This window comes from Magallana gigas, chromosome 6 (assembly GCF_963853765.1).
Source record: "Magallana gigas chromosome 6, xbMagGiga1.1, whole genome shotgun sequence".
Taxonomy (NCBI): Eukaryota; Metazoa; Mollusca; class Bivalvia; order Ostreida; family Ostreidae; genus Magallana; species Magallana gigas.
In genome coordinates, this window is record NC_088858.1 from 44,492,369 (window position 1) to 44,513,647 (window position 21,279).

A 21,279-nucleotide genomic window follows, 5' to 3' on the forward strand; every position below is an offset into this window, starting at 1 on the left:
TCCCCTGGAATTTAATTTCCTCACTTAGAAAGCCGTTTAACTCTTTAACCATATTGAATGTCAAGGATCATCAATAATTTGGTCTGATAATTTTTTTGCTCCTGTAAATGATAATGCTCTTTTCATGACAAATTGTTTGCTACAAGAAGCTCTTTGAAGTGAAAAAATACGAATGCAAAGAAAAACAGTTACATGTTTACCCCATTTTCACAAAAAACCTCCCACTTTGTACATGGCAATTATGGATATCTGTAAGTTTTTCATAATGATTCTTTTCTTAATACCCATGGAATTTTCATTCTTATGAATTATTACTTGTACTCTGGGTACTGGTATGTTCTTATACATGGTTAAAACCAGGTTTTGATTGATGTTAAAATTGAGACTTTATGTCTGATTGATTGTACAGCAATGTTACACGTGTGTGTATTGGTCTCTGTAAAACTGATTGTCAGCGATTGGTCTCGGATGGAAAAGATTAACTACAATGATGTACAGTTTTACAGGTTTATTGTAAGCCAGATATTTAAAATTGGTCATACATGTACATTTAAGACGAAGGTAACACATATTCACAGTGTACAATTGAACATCATGGTGTGCTTTCTAAATCATCTACATGTACAAAATGCAAGATGAACCGTGGTTAAACAATTCAAAATTAATTGTTATAGGGGCCATCTCAGAACCCAACACACACATTCTATGTGTCAAGTTCTAAATCATATAATAAAAGTATATTTACTTAAATTCATTACATTGTACTATATTGTTCATGCACAAAATTTCATAATCATCTGACATGTATAAGAATTTAAGCACTTCAGCTGAGCAGGGCAAAATAGTTAGACAGGAATTATACTATAATCACAGAACACATCAATAAATAGCAAACCAACTTCATCTACTCGGAAGAACCTGGATTATTTTTGAAGAGGTACTTGTATCTAAATAACCTAATGCTGTACACAGAAATACCGGGCCAGCTTCAAAGAAAAAAGTCGTTCCAATAAAATATATCAAATTTCACTCAATTCCAAAGTATTACAGCTAAAGAGTCATACTATTTAGCCAACTTTTGTATGTTGCTTAAAAAAAAAAGCAACCGTTCACTATCAGAATGTCAAACATCAAAAATTAATTTCAGTGCTTCAAAATATCAAAATTTTTAACTAATCAATAACAGAATATTTGCAAACATAAATAGTATCTGTGTTATTATACTAGTATCTGATCCCTTATAAAAATACAACATGAATTTTTGATGAAAGTTTTATTGTGACTAGCACAACATAAAAAACAAGCATCAAAATCACCAACACAGACAAACACAAGACACAGATGTGGAGTGAACAAAATGAAACAATTATGCAAGAATAATCATTAAAGCATGATACAATTAATAGCATGACATTACATCTATGTAGATGAAGGATGTTGTGTGCAAAAGAAGCATGGTCTGCATTACATAATTGGTCTAGACAAAAAGGGAAGTAACTTGTAGGTCTCAAAAGTGAAAATTGGTAAAAAAAAATCTGACAGCTTGATTTTTACCCTCTGCATTCTGGATTCAACTGTTGTACACTTAATATCAAGACATTGATTTCTGGGCAGGTTTGTCCAGTTCTACTTGAGCACTATCGTCTACATTGCACAAAATGTAATTTGTATTTCTGAGATCCAATATAATCTGGTTTTTAAAACAACATGTTCTGAGCAAATCAAATTCTATCTAGCAATTCAACGTAAAGTTAAAAAACCAAGTGAATGAGTTCTAGCCATGATGAAATAAAACCTTTATAGATACATGCATTCATTGGAAAATAAAGACATTTAGAGCCTGCTCAGCATCTCTCTGTTCACAGAACATAAGAAAGAAATATATTGTATTCTACATTCATCAATACTCATAACAAAAGCATCAATTCTTCATTTTTAGATTTGATTTGTTTCCTGTGATAATCAAATTCAACTTTCATGATCTACATTACACAGACATGTATATTTATTCTCATTGAACAAATGTTCAAAAAAGTAATGCAAAGTTGTTTTTGAATCAACCTACCAGTTTTGTACATTAAAATTGGAGTACTCATCAGTTTTGCTGTAATTTAAGCTATTGCTACATGTAAATCAAAAATATTTACATTCTACTGTGTTTTTCCATTAAATTCCGTGATGTTTAAATGCCTCTAAATGCAACATCTATTCACTGCGTATGCATTTACAAGTAATTTACATAAGTAGTTCTCAAACAGTGATTTCTATGTTATTGGTTAAAAATGTATGTCATAAATGTTGTCAAAACACCATGTTTTATACTTATTCAACAAAACAGTTGACTTTATTGTTAAAAGCAGCATTTCAATAGTTATTTTTCATGGATTATATTTTCATGCTCGTCGATCTCATCTCAACAGTCTCTGTGATAATCAGTTTAAACCGGTTTTACAAAACAGCTGTTCTTGCTGTTACTAATTTACTCCCTCAGTGATCTGAACTTTATATCGATTTATTTAAGTAATCAATTGATTTCTTCAGTAAGGGAATGTAAATATAAGCATTAAATGATTTATTTTTGACGTCGTCGTGTCAATAACTGCCGTCAGGTGAGCAGACAAATTATCTTAACGCGCTAACGCGCGTTATTCAATTTGTCTGCTCACCTGACGGCAGTTATTGACATGACGACGTCAAAAATAAATCATTCAATGCTATATTAAAATCTCTATTTAATCTGACATTCACTTAGTCCACTGTAGCCACAAAATGACAATGTTGATGACAATCTATATATAATAATTATAATAATAACGGTTAAATTTAACTGTATAAAATGTTCATACATGTTGACCAGTTAAACGTGTCTTGAGTAGTTTGAACAATACTGATGCGATCCTGATATTTAAACTAGATCCAGTATCACTTTTATTAGGTTACACTACAGTATAACAAGAATATCAATTGCAGTATAAACATAAATGTAAATAACACAAGGTTCATATCTTGGCATAAACTTAAAATAAACCCAGAATGTGTAAATAAGAATATGAATCATAAACATTTTCATTATAAATCCGGAAAACCAAGATCATTTTTTCTCTCATATCTAGACATTGACAAATAACAGACTTGTGATGAAGAAAAAAATAGCCCTTGCGTTGATTAAAACTGTCAATTACAGCAAAAAAAAGAAACTTGAACATTTCACCATACCCTGAACTACAGCACACTGAAGAGTTCCTTCACTACAATCAATATAATTGCACAAGGGTAATACTTTCTTTGTTTTTCAATATAAAATATAAAAATGGGCTAAAAAATAAGTGCCACCATTTGATTGAAAATCTTCATTTTGGCGTTTTTTAATATTACAGTAACTACATATTTTGAAAAGGTTTTGGTTTGATACAACATGTAGGTACAGGTTTAAGATATAAAAAGATACAGTGTTGTATTTCATTAATTCTGTTGTAGTCCAGCAGCAGACGATAAAGCAGATTTGCTGATCACATGGTTAACAATGCCTCCACTCATGTGGTTTTAACTGGCCAGGGAACCAGTCAACTAGTGCACTCATTGGTCAGTATACAGCAAGATAAGTCATTTCATTGGTGGGTACAGAGCACAAAGAGAAGTCCTCTCATTGGTCGATATACAGCACCAAGAGATAGAGTTCTGGTCTCACGCATACTACCTATTGTGTCCCTGTACACTCACCCATTCATCCGTGATTATCTGATATCTTAGTTCTATCTGGCATTCATTGTTTGTTGTATGGCTACAAGAGACAACAAATATTATTTTGCAATTTGTAAGAGTAATAAGAGTGATATTGTACCCCCTAAAAAATGTAGCAAAAAGAGGAGCCCATGGAAAAATTCATTTATACTTTTAAGTAAAGCACACAGTAGTGTAAATCAAAACTGATCTGAAACACCTAGCGGCTGTCTTACCAGCAATGATTTCTGACTTCATCTTGTTCATTTCCAGTCTCATCTCACTGAGGATTTCTTGTTTGAGAGATTCCAGGTCCCCACTCCCACCACCGGCCCCTGTGGGGGGTAACGAGGATGCTGTGGTATCCTGGCCGGTCAATGAGGGTTGCCGTCTGTGAAAAAACCCAAAACAGTGTCATTACATGCTACATGGAAGTAAGATTAGATTTAAGTACAAGCTTTGCTAATTATAATGCTTATCTGTGCATTTACCAGTACACATTTATTATTAGTAAAAAGCAATTTCCTGCTTATTAATAATTTTGCTGTAGCCTAAAGAATGTTTTGACATCAACTCTGTTTTGAATATACTGGTAAATGTAGATCTATGTTTAAGTGCAGTGCTAATGAAACTACATGTAGTATTTTTGTTAAGACCTGTGTTGGATTAAGTACATGGCTGTTATTTTATGAATGCTTTCAATGCCACCAGATTTTGGGAAATCAAACTATATCAATACATCCACTGGCATTCAATAGACAAATAAAGACATAGAATGTGAGAGCATTTTCTTAAAATGCAGAAGAAGAGAAAAAATTGTGTACAATGCATGAGAATGTGTACAGATAATATTCTATAATATATGTAACAAATTACCATTATTGGTAAATACTATCAAATTCACTGAAAAAATCTAAGGTAAGTTTTAACCTTGACCTGAAAATGATTATAAACCTTTAATCTCATCATGTAAATCACTTTCTCATTGTTTGCAAGACTACCGGTAGTTTCCATGAAATGAATTTAAATCTGTGACAAACATACATAATGGCCTTTACCATGTTTTATTTAATATTACTCATTACAAATCATTTATTGTTAAACAAACAAAATCTCTATATCAGGGAAACAGTTTGAACTGAGATGTAAACAGTAAAAAAAAAATCGATTTATCTTTTTTCCCCATTTGTTGGCAAGTTGTTAGATAGTTTAATAACATAATGTAATAATAGTGTCACTGTAAATAAATATTACAGTTGAATACACAATTCTGACCAGGAAGGGATAAATTCACAATAGAAGCTTTGACATGAACAGGATGTGTGAATAGATCAAGGACTTATTTCATATCTCTCCGTACGGTTGAAATAACAGAGGAAAACGGAAGAATAACAGTATCTATTTACATACTTCATCATCAATATACATGTACTGAGCAACAAGGATGACATTCATGCTTATAGCGAAAGATGATCATGCAAAATGGTTGAACAAATTTGCAACAAGGAAGCAGTAAAATATCAATAGAAAGCGAATATTATTCAAATATGGTTAATAATGAATTTTTTTCATTCTCAACAAACCCAAACGCTTGCAGACTCTTCATAAGCCTATCTAATTGCATCTCATCAGAGCTAGAAATGGGAAGAGAGAATGAGAGACTCATTGTCAATGTGAACTGAACTCACGATAACACTTTATTTAGTGAAGTTCGTTTGGGAACTTCTGCTGAAACTCGATTTGAAAGCTCTGAAGGTGTTGAAGATGTCCTCGCAAAGTTCCTTGGGAGGGTTTGAGCTGAACTAACAACACCAAGACATCATAGTAGGATCATAGGTAACAAATATGACATGAGAATGTTCGCTATATTGGTTGGGAAGCACAGCAGACAACACACAGTAGTATATTTACATGTAAACAATGTAAAAATATTGTTCTCTCTTTTTTCTAATACATGACATAACAACACTCAAAAAGCACGATATGAATTTCAAAACAGCTATGATATGAAAAAAAAAACCAGACAAAAAAGGCAATGCATTGCTTCAGCCATTTATAGCACACGATTTGACTACAGATAGAAAAAGACATGTTTCCCTACAAAGCTATGTTGGATTTGTACATGTAAAGGACTTACTTTCTGGCTGGTGTAGGGGAATTTGTGGTTCCATTCACAATCTTTACTGGAGCAGGGGGTGGAGGGTGGGAACCTCCCCGCTTACTCCTGTCCTCTGGTGGGGTGGATCCCTCATTGCTGGGCTACAAAATACAAGTCACAGTAAGTGTCCACTGACATTACAACAGAACAATTTACTTTCAATATCTACTATATATGTGTACAAAATTTCTACAGAGAAAAATTAGAAGTAACCACTTACAGATTCATTTTGGGAGGCTTTCTTCCTCATGGCTAACTTTTTGGCAAGGTCACTCATGAAGTCACCTCCCCCTCCCCCTCCTCCTCCTCCCCCGCTCATACTGGCACTACTGCTGCTACCAGATACACCACCACTAGATTCTTCATTCTACAACAACAGTTTTAAACCACATTTTCATTTGTGGATAAGAAAAATGATTCTTTCTCTCTCTTTCTTTTTCTCCATGAAAAAAAAATTAGAAGACTCATCAAAATATACATGTAGTTTGCTTAATAAATATTGTAGTTTTTTCTAAACATCTGAGAGAGAGAGAGAAAGAGAGAGAGAGAATATATGTTTACCAATATTACAAGTACATTGAATTTCTATTGATAAATCTCATATCACTTACCTGCGTTTTTTTCAATTTCGCTGACTGTAATGCTGCAGCCAAACCTCCCCCTCCTCCACCACTTGGAGCCGGTGGGGCTGCAGAGGGAGGTGGTGGGGCTGGTGGTGCCCCTGGGGCCGGTGGGGCAGGGGGAGCCGGTGGGGCTGCAGGGGCTGGTGGGGCAGCAGGTGGGGCTGCTGGAGCAGGAGGTGCAGAGATGGGGGGACCAGGTGGAACCACCGGCTGGGAGGGGATCTGCGGTGGAATGTGAGGCTGCATGGCTGGCATCGGCTGTGGTTCCCTGTATTGTGGGGGAGCTGCAGCATAAGAACAAACATTTCCTACAAGTTTATAGAGCCCTTTCTGTACTGACTTAGATCAAATAGTTGTATTTTGGTGATATGTTCCTTTGATGCATTCTTATGCATATATTGGCTGCAGAGATGATATAGATGAATTTGGGGGATATAATACTCCTTTGATGACTTTACAGTCATTATATTAGATGTAAATATTTAAAACTGTTGTAAATTTCACTGATGTCATATGTTTTAATTAAAAACCATCAGAGTTTAAATATTATTGTACTCCCCATCCAGTTATAATTTCATAAGTTGTTATTTTTTTCCACAAAGCTTAACCTCACTGTAATTGCATTGAAGGAATAGATCCTTTGACCCTGGTAAGATCTTTCTCCTTCACTTCTCCGTTTATACAGTTTTAAATAAGGAAGTAAAACTCCACACTTACGTGCCCCGCCTGATGGATGTCTCTGATGTCTTTGATAATCTCCCGGACTAAAAAAAATTGTCTTTATTTAAAACAACAGATATTTCATAAAAAAATGTTTAATATATCGACAACTTGCTAAAAAAGATGACAAATATTTAAATTAAATAGAATGAAAGAAAGAAGATAATTAATTTTTCATTGAAATAATGAATATTTTGATAATGAACTTAAAATTACAGTTTCACTTTTTGTCGTAAAGGACATTTAACGAAAAGGCTCTCTCTTGCCAAGAAATTTAAATTTTTTGTATTAGCATGTGATGGAAAATGATAATTAATACATCTCATCTGATTCTCAACATACATTGAAAGACAATAACCGGTTGTGACTTGAACTTAATTTATTTCATTGTTGTTCCATTGATTCCAAGTTTCTTATAGGATCCAAAGTGTAAAGCTCGATTTCTAATGTATACAGCTGTTCGTGATTTTAATGTTTCCTTATGGAACGCTAACAATGCTAATGAATACTGTACATGTATTAGAATAATTTTGAAAATTCTTGTCACCATTTTAGTTATACCACAAAATCGCAGCACTAAGCAAATGTTTTACTGTATTTAGTATTACATGTACAATGTTAGGTATGCTGCTTGATGTAATGAAAATGCTCACTATGCTTAGACTGTTAATGCTAGCAAATGCTGCAGCTTTTTGTGACAATGCTGAATCACATGTTTAATTTAAATTTGAATGTTATTCCTTCTCTGATGTTGATATCAGAAACTAATCCTTGTGCAGGGTAGTGTATCATCCTTCTTCAAAGGTCTATCAATCAATATATGTACATGTACTAGCATAGGTAATATTTTTCCAGCAATGTAAAGCAAACTTTTCTTTGACTCTGAATATATCAACCCTTCAAAGTACATATAATTATGTACTGTGTAGAAAATGTAGATTAGTGATAAATCCATACTCCTCTACATTATTATCCAACCCATGTTTCACATACCCTTACACGAGGTGACATCTGAGAGATATGTTTATATTAAATAAAAGTACATGTATGTGAAGTTATTGTTACCCACAACCTGTGTAATCAACACGTGAAAATATAACAAACAGACACAAAACTATAACACAATGTGCACACTGTCACTGGAGGGGTTAGCTTCAACATAAATCAATGTGTTACAGTTTGTACAGAACAGCTCAAAAACTTACTCAGAGTTTGGTTCGCTAAAGTAAAATAATTTGAATACATTCTGATAATCAGTTAGTGACTCTACTGTATGTACATGTATTATATAATAGACACAACTAACTAAAACTATAGCCCAGTTGGTATAGTGAAGGATATATATCAATTACAGTAGAGCAAGTATTTATAAGCATGTTTATAGTATCACAGAGTTTACAGCTAATTTCATAAACTGTGTATTTGTACATCACATAAAAGGTACACATTATTTGTGTATATACTTGTAAGCGATGAAAAAACAAGCTAAATTCCAAGTTTGGTAAAAACCCAGCAAAACTCAACCTTAAGAATACTGACTATAGTTAATGATACACTACTAAGAGAAAGACAAACAGACAGACAAAGGCTGTACTCACTCTGGTCCATTCTGCTGGGGCTGTGGGGGTAACCCGGGGGGTGGCATTGCTGGTGGACCAGGACGTCCTGCATCTACAGGGGCAAATAAATGTTCATTCAAAAAAGTCCCCCAAACAACCATCTTACACAAGTACAGTTATAACAGTTAAAACAAACTATAGCAGTGCTGTCATTAGTTTAAATGAAATATTCATCAGAATGCTTACTTCAACAATACCTTACTACAATAGTATGGTACATGTACATGTTATTAACAACTAACTTAAAGGTCAATACTCTAATAAATCTATCATGTCTTCTTTACATATCTTGGAATGACTTTATTTATGAATTACAATGACAGTGTTATGAATCTTACTATTTATGGTATCCAAAGCGGTAGCCATTGCCTGAGCAAAGCATTCTGCGTCCTCCTTGTTGGCAAAATTCAAACCATAAACCTGACGTTGGTCTCGCCATTGATGAAATGTGGGCGTGGCTTGGTTATATTTCAGACCACGAATGATTGCACAGTTAATGACCACCTACAAAATATATCTATGCTCTGAGTACTTATAAAAATAAGAAAGTAGAGACTACTGGGGAGGTAAAACTTGGTGTCTTATAAAAATTTTCCATTTCATACATTAATTATTCAATGAATGAATTCAATAGCTACCCAATTTAATATGTTTTACGGTGCTACCATTCTGGCGAGCGCAGCATGAATTACACATACCTTGCATCATTGTCAACTTATAGTTTTATTTAGGTATCAACGAACGTCAAAGAATTTTTGAGAGAGTATTGCTCTACAATAAGTATGCCAAAGGTACTAATTTTAATGGTTATGATACATACAGCGCAACCCCCTACCCCAAGAGAGAGAGAGAGAGAGAGCCTGGTTCCTGTTTGTTGGTGTGTAATTTCCCACTTTTAAAATTGATGGTCTGACTATATGCAATATCTACATAATTTTTTTAACTGTTTATTTTATTCATTTTATTCCTTTTTATTTAGTTCAAAATGTCCTATTTTTTATATCCTCCCTACTCATATACTTACCTGCCTACATGCATGCACAATTAGCTTAAAAATGGATCGATATGACAGTAAAGTATGGTTCTTGCTAGTATATATACATAAAATCTCTATATTAAAAAAATAATAAAAACAAATCATATGTCAATGAGGCATGTATCGCAGTCTATACTGAAATAGCCAGTACACTCAATACAGATGTTTGATCCACCTCTAAATTTATCGCGGGAAATACAGTGCGAGTGCACTGTGACGTCATCCATGACTTTGTTCGTCTTTGTTTACATTTCTCGACTCAATACGGAGGTATGGAAACATGTAACAAATCTTTTGAGTCTCGCCAAAGCATATGCGGTACTCAAAACGTGTCTTCAAACTTTAAGTCACAATAAATTACGAGTTAAAAGTCGGCCATTTTTGGCATAGCACCACGGGTGAAAACATTAGAGAGCATTATGGGATGTAGACAAAAAATTTTGTTTGATGAACTGTAGGTTTAGCTTGTTCTTTTTCCCGCGCACACTGGTTCTTAGAGCTCGCTTCGCTTGCCGGTGCTGTGTGCCGGCGAGCTGAGCTCGCTATAAGAATATAATATGGGTTGGGGTAGTTTATGCTATATAAACAGCTAAGTGGTTTATAAAAAAGCATTTAAACGTTTCCAACCCATTTTATATAAGTATAAATTGGGCAGCTATTAAATTCATTTTTTGGCTATTAACTGTAGATTAAAATGGACATTTCACCTTTAAAATGATATAAAATTGTACAAAATCCAAATGTAATGTCAGACGTATTGATACATTTGTTACCATATAGTCTTAATGTGATGTGGGCAACATTCTTTATACAATATTCAATAATTTATCAAACAATCAGAAATTATGTTACAACCAGAATTAAATTATTAAAGTACAAAAGTTTACAAGTGTTCAGAAGGAAATTTACCTCATGGTCTTGCAGCTTCCTGCCCACAACCCTGAATGTATTATTGGTCGTGTGGCGATAAATCTGGACCTTGGAGAGGCCCTGTGTTGTTCCACTTGCCACCCATTTCTTGGCGGCATCATCATATAACATGACATTGGCCCGGCCTGAAGCTATTGGGACCTCACTGAAAGAAATAAAACCTTAGAATCAATTACTGTAACAATGTTCTCAGTGCCCCCTCTCTGTACAGGAAATGGACCGATATTTAATTGCTGATCGTAAAAGAACAGTATTGGCCATATCTGGTAATTTTATACTTGCATTTTCTTTCAGTCACTAGATTGAGGGAAACATTTAGCACAATCTATAAGGTTAATTTTCCAACATCTGTCTAACATAAACCGGTACCCTAATAAGAGGCATACTTTCTGACTTCTAAAATATTCACAAAAAATGCTCGACTCTACCTGATGTTTAAAAAATGCCTTATTAAAATCATTTTGCAAAATCTGAGATTTGATAAGGCAGTAATTTTTAAGACAAGATTTGATATAACATGTTACTGTTGACTCATATACAAAGAGACAAATGAAGGAAAATAATACTAACATCTTAAGAAACTACAGAATGATATAATCTCTACCATCTACATGACCTAGGGTATAGAAAAACTTCCTCTGATACAAAAGTAACTGAATTTGTACAACAATTTCACCAAGTTCACAGAGTAATTCTAACGACCAGTTGACACAATAAAGTAAATCCAGCCAATTATCGCCTTGCTCAATACACACTGAGAGACCCATCAATAACCTACATCCCCGAGGGACTGGTGTGGAAGTACATATTTCCTGAAAGGTCCTTCATTTTTCAGCAAAAACTTATAAACCTTCACAAAATTATCAAATCACTTCTCAATTCCATTTGCAGTACTTAAGTCTTTAAACAGCTGTTAAACAAGTGCAGACAAATAATTTGCATATCTGTGCCTTGTCAATCAGCAATATATTTTTTTTATTTCAGAAAAATGTACTCATTCAATGAAACACAATATATGAGGCATTGTACAGCCAGCCGAAATGAACTCAACACATATGTAAGACAATATACATGTACATGGTTAATAGACCCAGAACACGTAACTCATTCAGTAAAGTCGTTGACATGATTTAACTGATTTACTGACAACAAAAACATTATCTTCTCTGTCCATCGTCCAAACAATACACACCTGAAATCTCAGGTAGACCATGTTACAGGTTGCCCATATACCATTACAAAACGGGGAAAAGGAGGGGCTTATGTTGATATTATTAGACTCTGATCAACGACATGTGAACCACCAGTAACACTCATCCGATATTTCCTGTTATTGTACTCCTTGTTATTACAGTACGCCGAATAGGAAGGTAACATGCAGTGTGTGCATCCATGACTTTGCACTGCACTACAGAATATGTCCTACTCATACAAATCTCCTTACGCCTTCGTACTCAAGAGCTGAATTTTCTGCTCTCATACATTCAGTGTGTGACTAAATTTCTCCAAATGCTCAGTTATTCAACATAATCATTGTTTTCCCAAGCAGCAGAAACTATTGCTGATGACTTATAGCATTATGTGTACCCTAAACCAATGTATTCTTCTACAATGTAGGTATATACTCATGAGTCATTGCTTTGTTGCTAATGGCATAGTTTCGTACATTTACTGTTTTCTTTGTGAATAATGGGAAAATCTTTTTTGGTGTACAGCTCTTTTCACCTGTTGGATTATTTACCATTCCAGTGAAAAGGCTACTATTATTTAACACAGAACATTGTTTAATCACGGATAAAAATTGGAAAATGAAGAAGAAATAAAATATCAGATAGCGGTAAAACATAATAAATATCTCATGCTTTGAGTTAATTAATATAGCCCAATACTGTATGTGTCGTTTTCAAATCAATTATTATTCACTCGTAGTACTTGTAAATAAAGAAATGGTGAGAAAACAATGACATTCCTCACATGAGTTGGCATCCAGAAAAGCATGGATTCATTATGACATCATGAAGTTGATGATGAACTAGTATCACAGGTGAATAACTATCAACTAATATTAAGTATAATCAGTACCGGTACTTTATAGGCAAAAAACTCTGTGGTAGTAATAATATTTAAGTTGTAAGACATGCATTGTCCTTTTGTACCAACAGGTCTATCATCCTGTATTTTAGCCTGAATCTGAACACTTACAACATTCTACATACGCTGGATTAATACAAATGATATGCAGAAAAAAAGCCCACAACAAAGAGTTCCTCATAACGAGGTATACAAACGATATATCATAATTGATAAATTCAAACAATATTTCCTTAGGCTCATGCACTATACGTCAAACCCTGACTACCTTGCAACTTGGCTATGTTTAGTTATAGTGCATGCACAAAACAACACAATTCTATAAATGATGTGCAGGTAAAAAAACCATGATTGGTGGCTTTTCAATAGTTTATGTCCTTAAAAGTTTTGCTGATTTTTTGCGTGATTTTAATATGTATATTGTGTGCACTACCAGTGAATATAACACTGTCAACAACATCCAGCCAGTGTTTAACTAACTAAAATCTTCAAATAATACTATTCCACACACATTTTTATGTACCAGATAGTACCCAATAGTCCCTAGTAGTGGTCCCAATTTTATTTTCAATCTAGCTATCCTATATCAGGCAATGAACTATGGCCTCTGCTGGGATACCGTGTTACATTTCAGGAAGTTCTTTAAAAGTAAGAGTTTTAAGAACCAAAATAAGGAAATGGTTTAAACACTCCAAAATGTGTTCACATGAGCATGATAATATTTATGTTTGATAGCGATTTCCTGTCTGTCAGATTGCTTTATCAAACATTTTACCAGCTCATTAAATATCACTGCAGATAATCGGAGGCCTTACGCTGGTATTTTACACGGTGTTTTCTTTCTCTGTTGTACCTGTCCAGGTGTAAACACACCTTTCAGTTACCTGAGAAATGGGCCGGCTAATGTATAATGTTCATTGTGTGTTTGATGCAGCACCACAACCTTGACATCCCAAATATGACAACAATGATGGCTATTTGATGACTGTGAACAAAAATGTTTATAGGTGGATGGATTACAACCTTTCACACCTATACATTTACCACAAGGAAAACTTTCAACTCTCTCATACTGATTTGAAAACTAGATAATTAATAATAAATGTACATATTATGAAGATACCCCAGGAGGAAATACAGTACATTTAAAACTGCTAAAAAAACCTTATGTTTCCTTATTGGTTTGAAGACAGTTCTTATTACAAGTTCACAATTTCTTAGTACTACATTGATAAAATCTCCACACAGCTGAGAAACATACATGCTATATATTATCGTTATAATATATCAACAAACTTTAGACCTCAAACTTCATGAAATTTAGTCAAAGTCCAAGAATGTCACAGACAATGCATGGTATATGGATGCATCAAACTAATTAGACAAAGAAGGAAGTCTGTATCTCTCTTGAGTTAATAAAATGTTTAATTCCACAAACATTTATGTCAAATTCCGACAAGTGCAAATTCACTCTTCCTTAAAAAGTGTCATATACTTTACAAAACCCACATAAGTTTCAGTTGATTTTATTGAAACTTAATGCTGTTATGAAATCATTAATTTAAAGTATTCTATCACATCAATATCCAATTCATTTGGAATGGTATTCTTACAATTCAAATTCAACTAATACATGTATAAGATGAAAATAAATTGGAGGATTTTCTATCAATCTCTAATGAAATCCAAGACAATAAACACAAACTTCAAAAACTTTTATGAAAGAGCTACACTATAATCATATTCACCATAAATGGTATTATCGTAGGGAATGATTTTGTTGAACATATGATTATATCATATACACGTATATGAAGCAATCATATTACATCTCTGCATTATGTGAATACTACCGGAAAATGTATTGCAAATCCTATATCTAGCTAAGGATAAAAATACTCTTCAAAGGAGAAAAAGCACGACAAGCAATGAATATCCTCAACTTTGTATATACATGTATCCTGTGCTGACAACAGCTAATGTCAATGTAATTTTGTTTTCATGCATTTTTCATTAAGTTACAGAAAAAAGACAGAGATTTTCAAGTAGTGAAAACAGACTTGAGGCAAACCCCCTTTTACAGAGGAAGTTCTATAAACTGCACTTTATACTCCATGATCAAGTTACAACTTCATACATGGAGGCAGATGTCTCCATTCTAACAGCTGACATGACAGAAAAGCTCTTAATGGGAGTGAGATGACCACTGGTTCAATATTATTCAGGATCTGTACTTGTTCAAAATTGATCATTTCCCATTTCCTTTTACATACACAAATTATCCCTGATCATCTCTAATGCTGATCATGACAGAAAAAATCACATGGTACCACATCAAAGCTGATACTAGTACCAAACGTTTCCTCTTGGCACCAACGAAAATTACCTAGTAAACAGAATTCATCAATGAACGTAGACAAAAAACTCACCACCAAATCTACATGAACACATACAAGCTTCTGTTTAGCGGCTCATCCTCTGAACTTATCATAACCAATGAAGCAGAAGAAATAGGGACTTGACACAAACCCTGTCTGAGCGTCGGGATGAGCGGACACAACCACCGGTGAGGGTATGGGGGGTGTGGGTCTCCGGGCCGACCTCTCCTCGTCTGGCAGTGGAGGCAGCTCTCGAGATCTGTACTTTCGATTCATCTCCGAAAGAGCAGAAATATCCAACCCCTTAGTCACTTAATCTAATTAACCATGCACACCAGTTTAGATCCCAAATAGACATGGAAAACAATTCCACGACTCTAAATGTGACAGCTGAATACTTCCTGGTGTTCTTCTAATCCGGTACAAGGAAAACACCGATCCGCTTCATCATGTACACATCTACACGGAGATTGTACAGATCTCAGTACTCCGAGGACAAGAACTTGCTATAAATATAAATGTCCAAATCCTGCCCAGCCCTGCAATAACTTTCACCACACAGATCAATAATCCCCTCCAAGATCCTCCTGGGTCTGTGAGAAAATGTCCGTGTTTTGTGTGTGTGTGTGTGAGCTGTAAACTTCCTGTCTGTTTAACCCTCTGTCATACTGATACTTTGAGTGTTCTAATAAATTGGGAAATACAGTAGTTGAACATTTTACTGATTCGTTGCCTTATATCAATGAGCAGTCATCATGAAAGGAAATTAGCCATAAATAAAGGTAAAACTTCTCTCAACATGTATATCAGTTTCCTTCTGTAATCTGATATATGCTTCAATCTAACTCCAATAATTTCAAAATGGAAATAACCTTACAATATCTTTTTTTTTAAAATCTTACAATCACTGATATTCCATTTTAGACAATTATTCTTTTTTTTTTTAATGTTAAATGAAATTTTTCCTGGAATTTTAAAAAATGGAAAACAAAATCACTCAGCATCCAATTACCTCATTTTCAAAATCTATAGATCCTCACAGCTATATGAATATCCACGTATCCATAGACAATCATTGAATTTACCAATACTTTCTAGTTCACGCCTCAAAAAAAATACCACATAAAATCATTGGAACACAAAAGCTCTACTTTTACTATTTAGTGGAGTTTGAGGAAATTTGCACAAATATCAAGGAAATAAACTATTATTCTAGATCACAAATCAAGGGAGAAGTGGAATGTCTCCAGCATACATATTGTTTCCACATCCGAAAAAACTCCCCAATCTCCATGAAGAATCAAAGTCCGAAAATGAATTAATTCCTGAAGTGTGTACGTAACTTGCTAGCAGGACCTTTCTTCAAATATACTTCTCTTTTAAAAAAGCTGCTGTACAGCTTTCAAGAAGTTATTCAGATCACTTGAAATCCTGACTCATCGTGAACAGAAGGAAACATTCCAGACCAGTGGTATTCTACGACTACCACTACACTCGCGACTCCTGTCAATCATCACCACACCACAATAAATACATTACCTATCAAAAAAACATATGGAGTCTGATCCCCTGTGATCATGTCAAAGCCAGAATAATTCTGTGATACCTGCCTACATACTGTACATCCCCCATAATACAGGAGGATTAACTGGTAAACCCTCAAAATGTCTTCTATCTTAACTCTAAGCCAAACATGTTACGATTCCTGGCAAAACTGTCTATGATTTTCATTTCTTTAACCCTCCCTTTCTTATTGAGTATCTGTATATGTATTTGCAAAGTATTCAATAATTTTACTCAAAGTCCTTCATCTTACCCATATGGAGTTGTATAAAGCTCATCCTCCTCCCGGCTAACAGCAGAAATTGTATCATATGGATTCTCATAGGAATATTCCATTCTGATGAAGTCTACTCACATGAGTAACAGTTCAGAGTCTATCACACACCTTGTCCAAGACTCTGCTGAGATAAGGTTCCTGGTTCATCTCTAAGGTAGATTTGTTGAACACAGAGACACAACAATGCTAATTTGATTGATGAAAAGATTGTTTTGCTGGGAGCAGAGACAGTAATTACTGGTATGTAAAAAGTTACAAACAATATCTTAATTACTACTAGTCACTACTGCAATTCCATCCTGTTTCAATCCCTTTGAAAATGCCACATGCAAATCATCACCAAGTGAAAAAAAAGACAAATCCAGAACTAGACATTTAGAATGAGACATCCATGAATTAAGTAATTTCATTTGCAGATAATATAAGCCTGAATATTCTAGATCACAAAGGATGCAGGGAACATGCCAAAATGATGACAATCTATTCCATCAAAACCAGCCAAAAAGCCAGCCGACATTCTAATTTTCCAACTGAAAGACTATCACACGGCTTTCAACAAAGAGGAGCAAGTATTAGTGAACTTACAAAACCAGTAGCCGATTCAAAGGCCACTTATCTAACGAAACATGTGCCTTGGTCTACAGCTAAACTTAAATTGAGCATTTCCTTTTTTCAGACTGGAAATCTCTGCATTAATGATGAATGAGCATTGAACAATTGTTTTGAGAAGAAGATACTACTATATGGAGAGGTTTCACAAAATCAAATGATTGGTACAATCATTTTTCTTTTTTCTCACTTTTTTACAGGAATTTGTAATTAGGACACTAAAAGCATTGACATATGGACATTCTTTCATTTTCGACAGCTTCAGTTTCTGCAACCCTCTGAGGAAAATAATTTCCAGATACAGTTTAATGGTGGCTTGATGGAACAGATCTAATACTGCAACTCATATTACTTCAAAATGGTTTAACCATTGATTTCCAGAGGATGATGACTTGCACACATTAGGTCAGTATTGTCCTTATTTATGATAAAAGTCTGATAGGCTGTGTCCATCAGTTAGTAATTTTTATCTCTTGACAAGTGATTCAATAACTGGATATAGCTGATTTTCAGTGGAACTTACCTGGGTATCAAATAGTTCATTATAATTAGACCTAACAAAATTTACGCAATAGTTTGACACTCTATGTTACTGTGTGCCATCTCACTTTGAATATTTGATTACGAAATGCAAGTGATTGATGAAGGCTCAAAATGCATTATTGAGTATGTTCTCCATAAAGCTTTGATGAGAGACAGCTGAATTATTCATTCATTTTATTTCTTTCCAATTAAATCAGTGTCAAGAAAAAAAAACCCAAGAAACTGGAAGAGTCCGAAAATGTACATAGTACCGGTAAAAGTAAAAGAATGGAAACACAGCTGTCTGCACTCTGGAATGTTTAAAACTTGTAACAAAACAAAATGCTGGGAAGAATCTGAACAGATGCTGATGAAGAGATTGCGCTTTCATGAATTTCTTGTCAATATCAGATTTAAAGCGCGTTATCACATAAGCCACACTGCATGATAAAGATATACCAACAGTCAGAGCTGTACTGTTTGTAACTTCATCACAGAGAGGGTAGTGAGAGTTTCCATTATCTGAATGAATTTGTTTGATCAAATCCAAATAGTCTCTGCTGATTGCGTCATCCTAATGAACTTTAAATGCTAAATAGGTCCAAATATATAATATTACAGATTTCATATTTAGTACTTGGTAATATATTCAATCATGATAAATTATATCAGATGCATAAAATCAATCTTTCATGAGTTACTTAGGAATTTAGTTAGTCACAAATACAGTGCACAGAACTCACTAACCTAGATTCTGGAATGTAAAAGGCTGACTACTGCACTAGCAATTATCAATGAAAACAGAAAATAATCAAATGATACAAAAATAATCTATGAAAAGTTCTCCCACTTGCTGCTAAAGCTGGAGAACGAATAGTGAGATATATTGAAGCAGACATCATGTATCCGAGGGAAGATGTTAAAAAATTAAATGGCAAGATTAAGAAGGAGGAAGTAGAAGAATATTCAGAATAACAGCTGATATCAATATGGAAATGAAAAAATAAAAAATGAGAGCAATACACCTTGGGCATGTGCTAAGGTTATAGAGGAAGACAAGATAGTCGATCTATGAAATCAACTCGGAAAGAGGAAACCTGATACACAAAGGGGAAATGGTGGAAGACCAACAAGGCAGAAATGAAAAAGATGATATACAACTGACAACAGGAAAGCAAGTGACAGGAGCTGGCCAGTGCAGAGCTTTGTAGTTCCTTGTATGGAAATGCACAACAAGGATTAACTGAACTGCAGGATTAAGTGATTAACAGAATGATTAGCTAAACAGAACTGCAGTGCAGAACTGAACTAGATACATGAACCACTGTTGTGAATACATGTATTTACTATTCCGACATTGTGTACGAATGATATCAGACTAGTTCTAAAGAAATTGAGAGAGTTTTGAAATGAAATCCAGCTACTCATTAGCCAAAACTAGTCAGCTGCATGACTGTTTTCCCTGTAAATTTTTCGCTCATTATGATTTCTTCGATTCATATAAGGATGGAAATTGAAAGACGTAACCAATGATCATTGAAGAACTGCAACCTGAATTAAATTCCTTAAAACATCAAGGTCAAACCAAAAACACTGAAATGGGTTTAACCTAGTTAACATACTCATTTACATTACATCCACCAATTTCATGGATATTTTCATAAAAGTTACAGTGCTTTCTTTGCCCCATGGAAGTAAACAGGGACCTAATAAACAGCACATTGTCTCTAACTTGTTATAATAAGTGCTTTAGCTCATAAAAAAAAACCCCATCTTTACTTGTTTTTTGAGGAGATTTGTTTTTTTCAGTTTACTGGCCGTGTTAATCGGTAGTTTTAGATAGAACTTCTTATTAATAAAGTCAAACTTTGCAGTCTCATGATATAAGTAATGCACAGTAGGACACTTAAATTCCAATCTCTATCATACACCTCCACTTATATATACATGTACATGTACCAGACTCAAATATGTAGATGTACCAGTAGCTGATTGAATCAGACTGCATTTAAAAATCATATATTAATCAACCCTTTAACATAAATATTTCTAGGCCTACATGACAATCAACAGAATATGTTTCATTCTACATTTTGAACTCATGTTACTCTAATGCTAAAAAGTCAAATGGAAGAACACCTTACTGCTTAATCACTCAACACGTTCTGTCAGATTTTAATTTCATGCTACAATTACAATCCTTTTTATCTATAATGAAGTCCAATGTGATTCATAAAAGTACATTAATATGTGATGTACAATGTTATTAAATATAAAAATGCAAGCAAAAAGATTATTACTCTGATTTTTATAATAAAAACTCAAATATAAAAAGACAAGTGGATCATATATTTACTATCAGTTATTTTATGACTCAGAAATTTATCATTTCTCAACAATGTCCACTGGGGAAAATTCTATAAAATTTCAACAAAAGAAAAAACGCGGTTGATTTAAATCATATAATTGAAAATATACAATTAACGTTCCCACTTCCTTTATTTATAAAACGGTAGTTCTTTTCAGTATGATAAATACAACACTGATCGATTACATGAGCTAAGCATGTCTTTAAAAAAGACTATTCTTAATTTTGCTGATTTTCTTACCTCATTTTCTATTTATTTTTCAGTGCAACAATAGTTATTGACATTCGCTTTGCCTCCTTGTTTAGGTTGACAGTCACTCAGGCAAAACAATTAAGTGCCCTATTTGTTTCTCTACAGGAAACCTCTTAGTTTCCGGATTTGCTATGTTACATATCTTCCTCATCACAAAAGTGACGCCATATTTTTTGACGTCTAGTGCATGCCGGGAACTGTGCTTTCTATTTGCTTTAGGGGGAAGAAACCCCAGGATCTAAATCAATTACTAACTTTGATGTAAAAATATACGGAATATTTTAATCTTTACTATATGTAATCATAAAAATAGCACTCCCCTCTCATTTTCACATTTATCATGTGTTTATATGGCAAAATTACAAATGGTAGTTCTAATTTCAGGGAAATCTACAAATCGGTGGCGATAATT

General features: G+C 34.1%; 1 protein-coding gene and 1 long non-coding RNA gene across 13 annotated transcripts; one reads left to right on the forward strand and one right to left on the reverse strand.

The window, feature by feature from the left end:
- Positions 1-493: 493 nt before the first annotated feature.
- Positions 494-21,067, reverse strand: LOC105320101 (vasodilator-stimulated phosphoprotein). Of its 10 annotated transcripts, none has more exons than XM_011417892.4 (12): positions 20,856-21,067; positions 10,786-10,951; positions 9,179-9,344; positions 8,820-8,892; positions 8,427-8,441; positions 7,219-7,265; positions 6,490-6,785; positions 6,099-6,245; positions 5,858-5,979; positions 5,409-5,522; positions 3,957-4,111; positions 494-3,781 (listed from the first exon to the last, which is right to left on the reverse strand). In XM_011417892.4, exons 1-12 carry the CDS (start codon positions 20,858-20,860, stop codon positions 3,753-3,755), a joined length of 1,335 nt encoding a protein of 444 aa, XP_011416194.3. In that variant the 5' UTR covers positions 20,861-21,067; the 3' UTR covers positions 494-3,752. The 10 variants fall into 10 exon arrangements, with proteins under 10 accessions (XP_011416194.3, XP_011416189.3, XP_011416195.3 ...); XM_011417887.4 differs by lacking the exon at positions 20,856-21,067 and adding an exon at positions 17,092-17,233; XM_011417893.4 differs by lacking the exon at positions 20,856-21,067 and adding an exon at positions 16,288-16,427.
- On the forward strand, positions 17,217-18,748 carry LOC105320103 (uncharacterized). Of its 3 annotated transcripts, none has more exons than XR_010715125.1 (5): positions 17,217-17,355; positions 17,532-17,680; positions 17,792-17,888; positions 17,984-18,129; positions 18,465-18,748. It is a non-coding gene; the product is annotated as an uncharacterized lncRNA (long non-coding RNA). The 3 variants fall into 3 exon arrangements; XR_010715127.1 differs by having other exon boundaries at positions 17,556-17,680; XR_010715126.1 differs by lacking the exon at positions 18,465-18,748 and having other exon boundaries at positions 17,984-18,130.
- Positions 21,068-21,279: the final 212 nt, after the last annotated feature.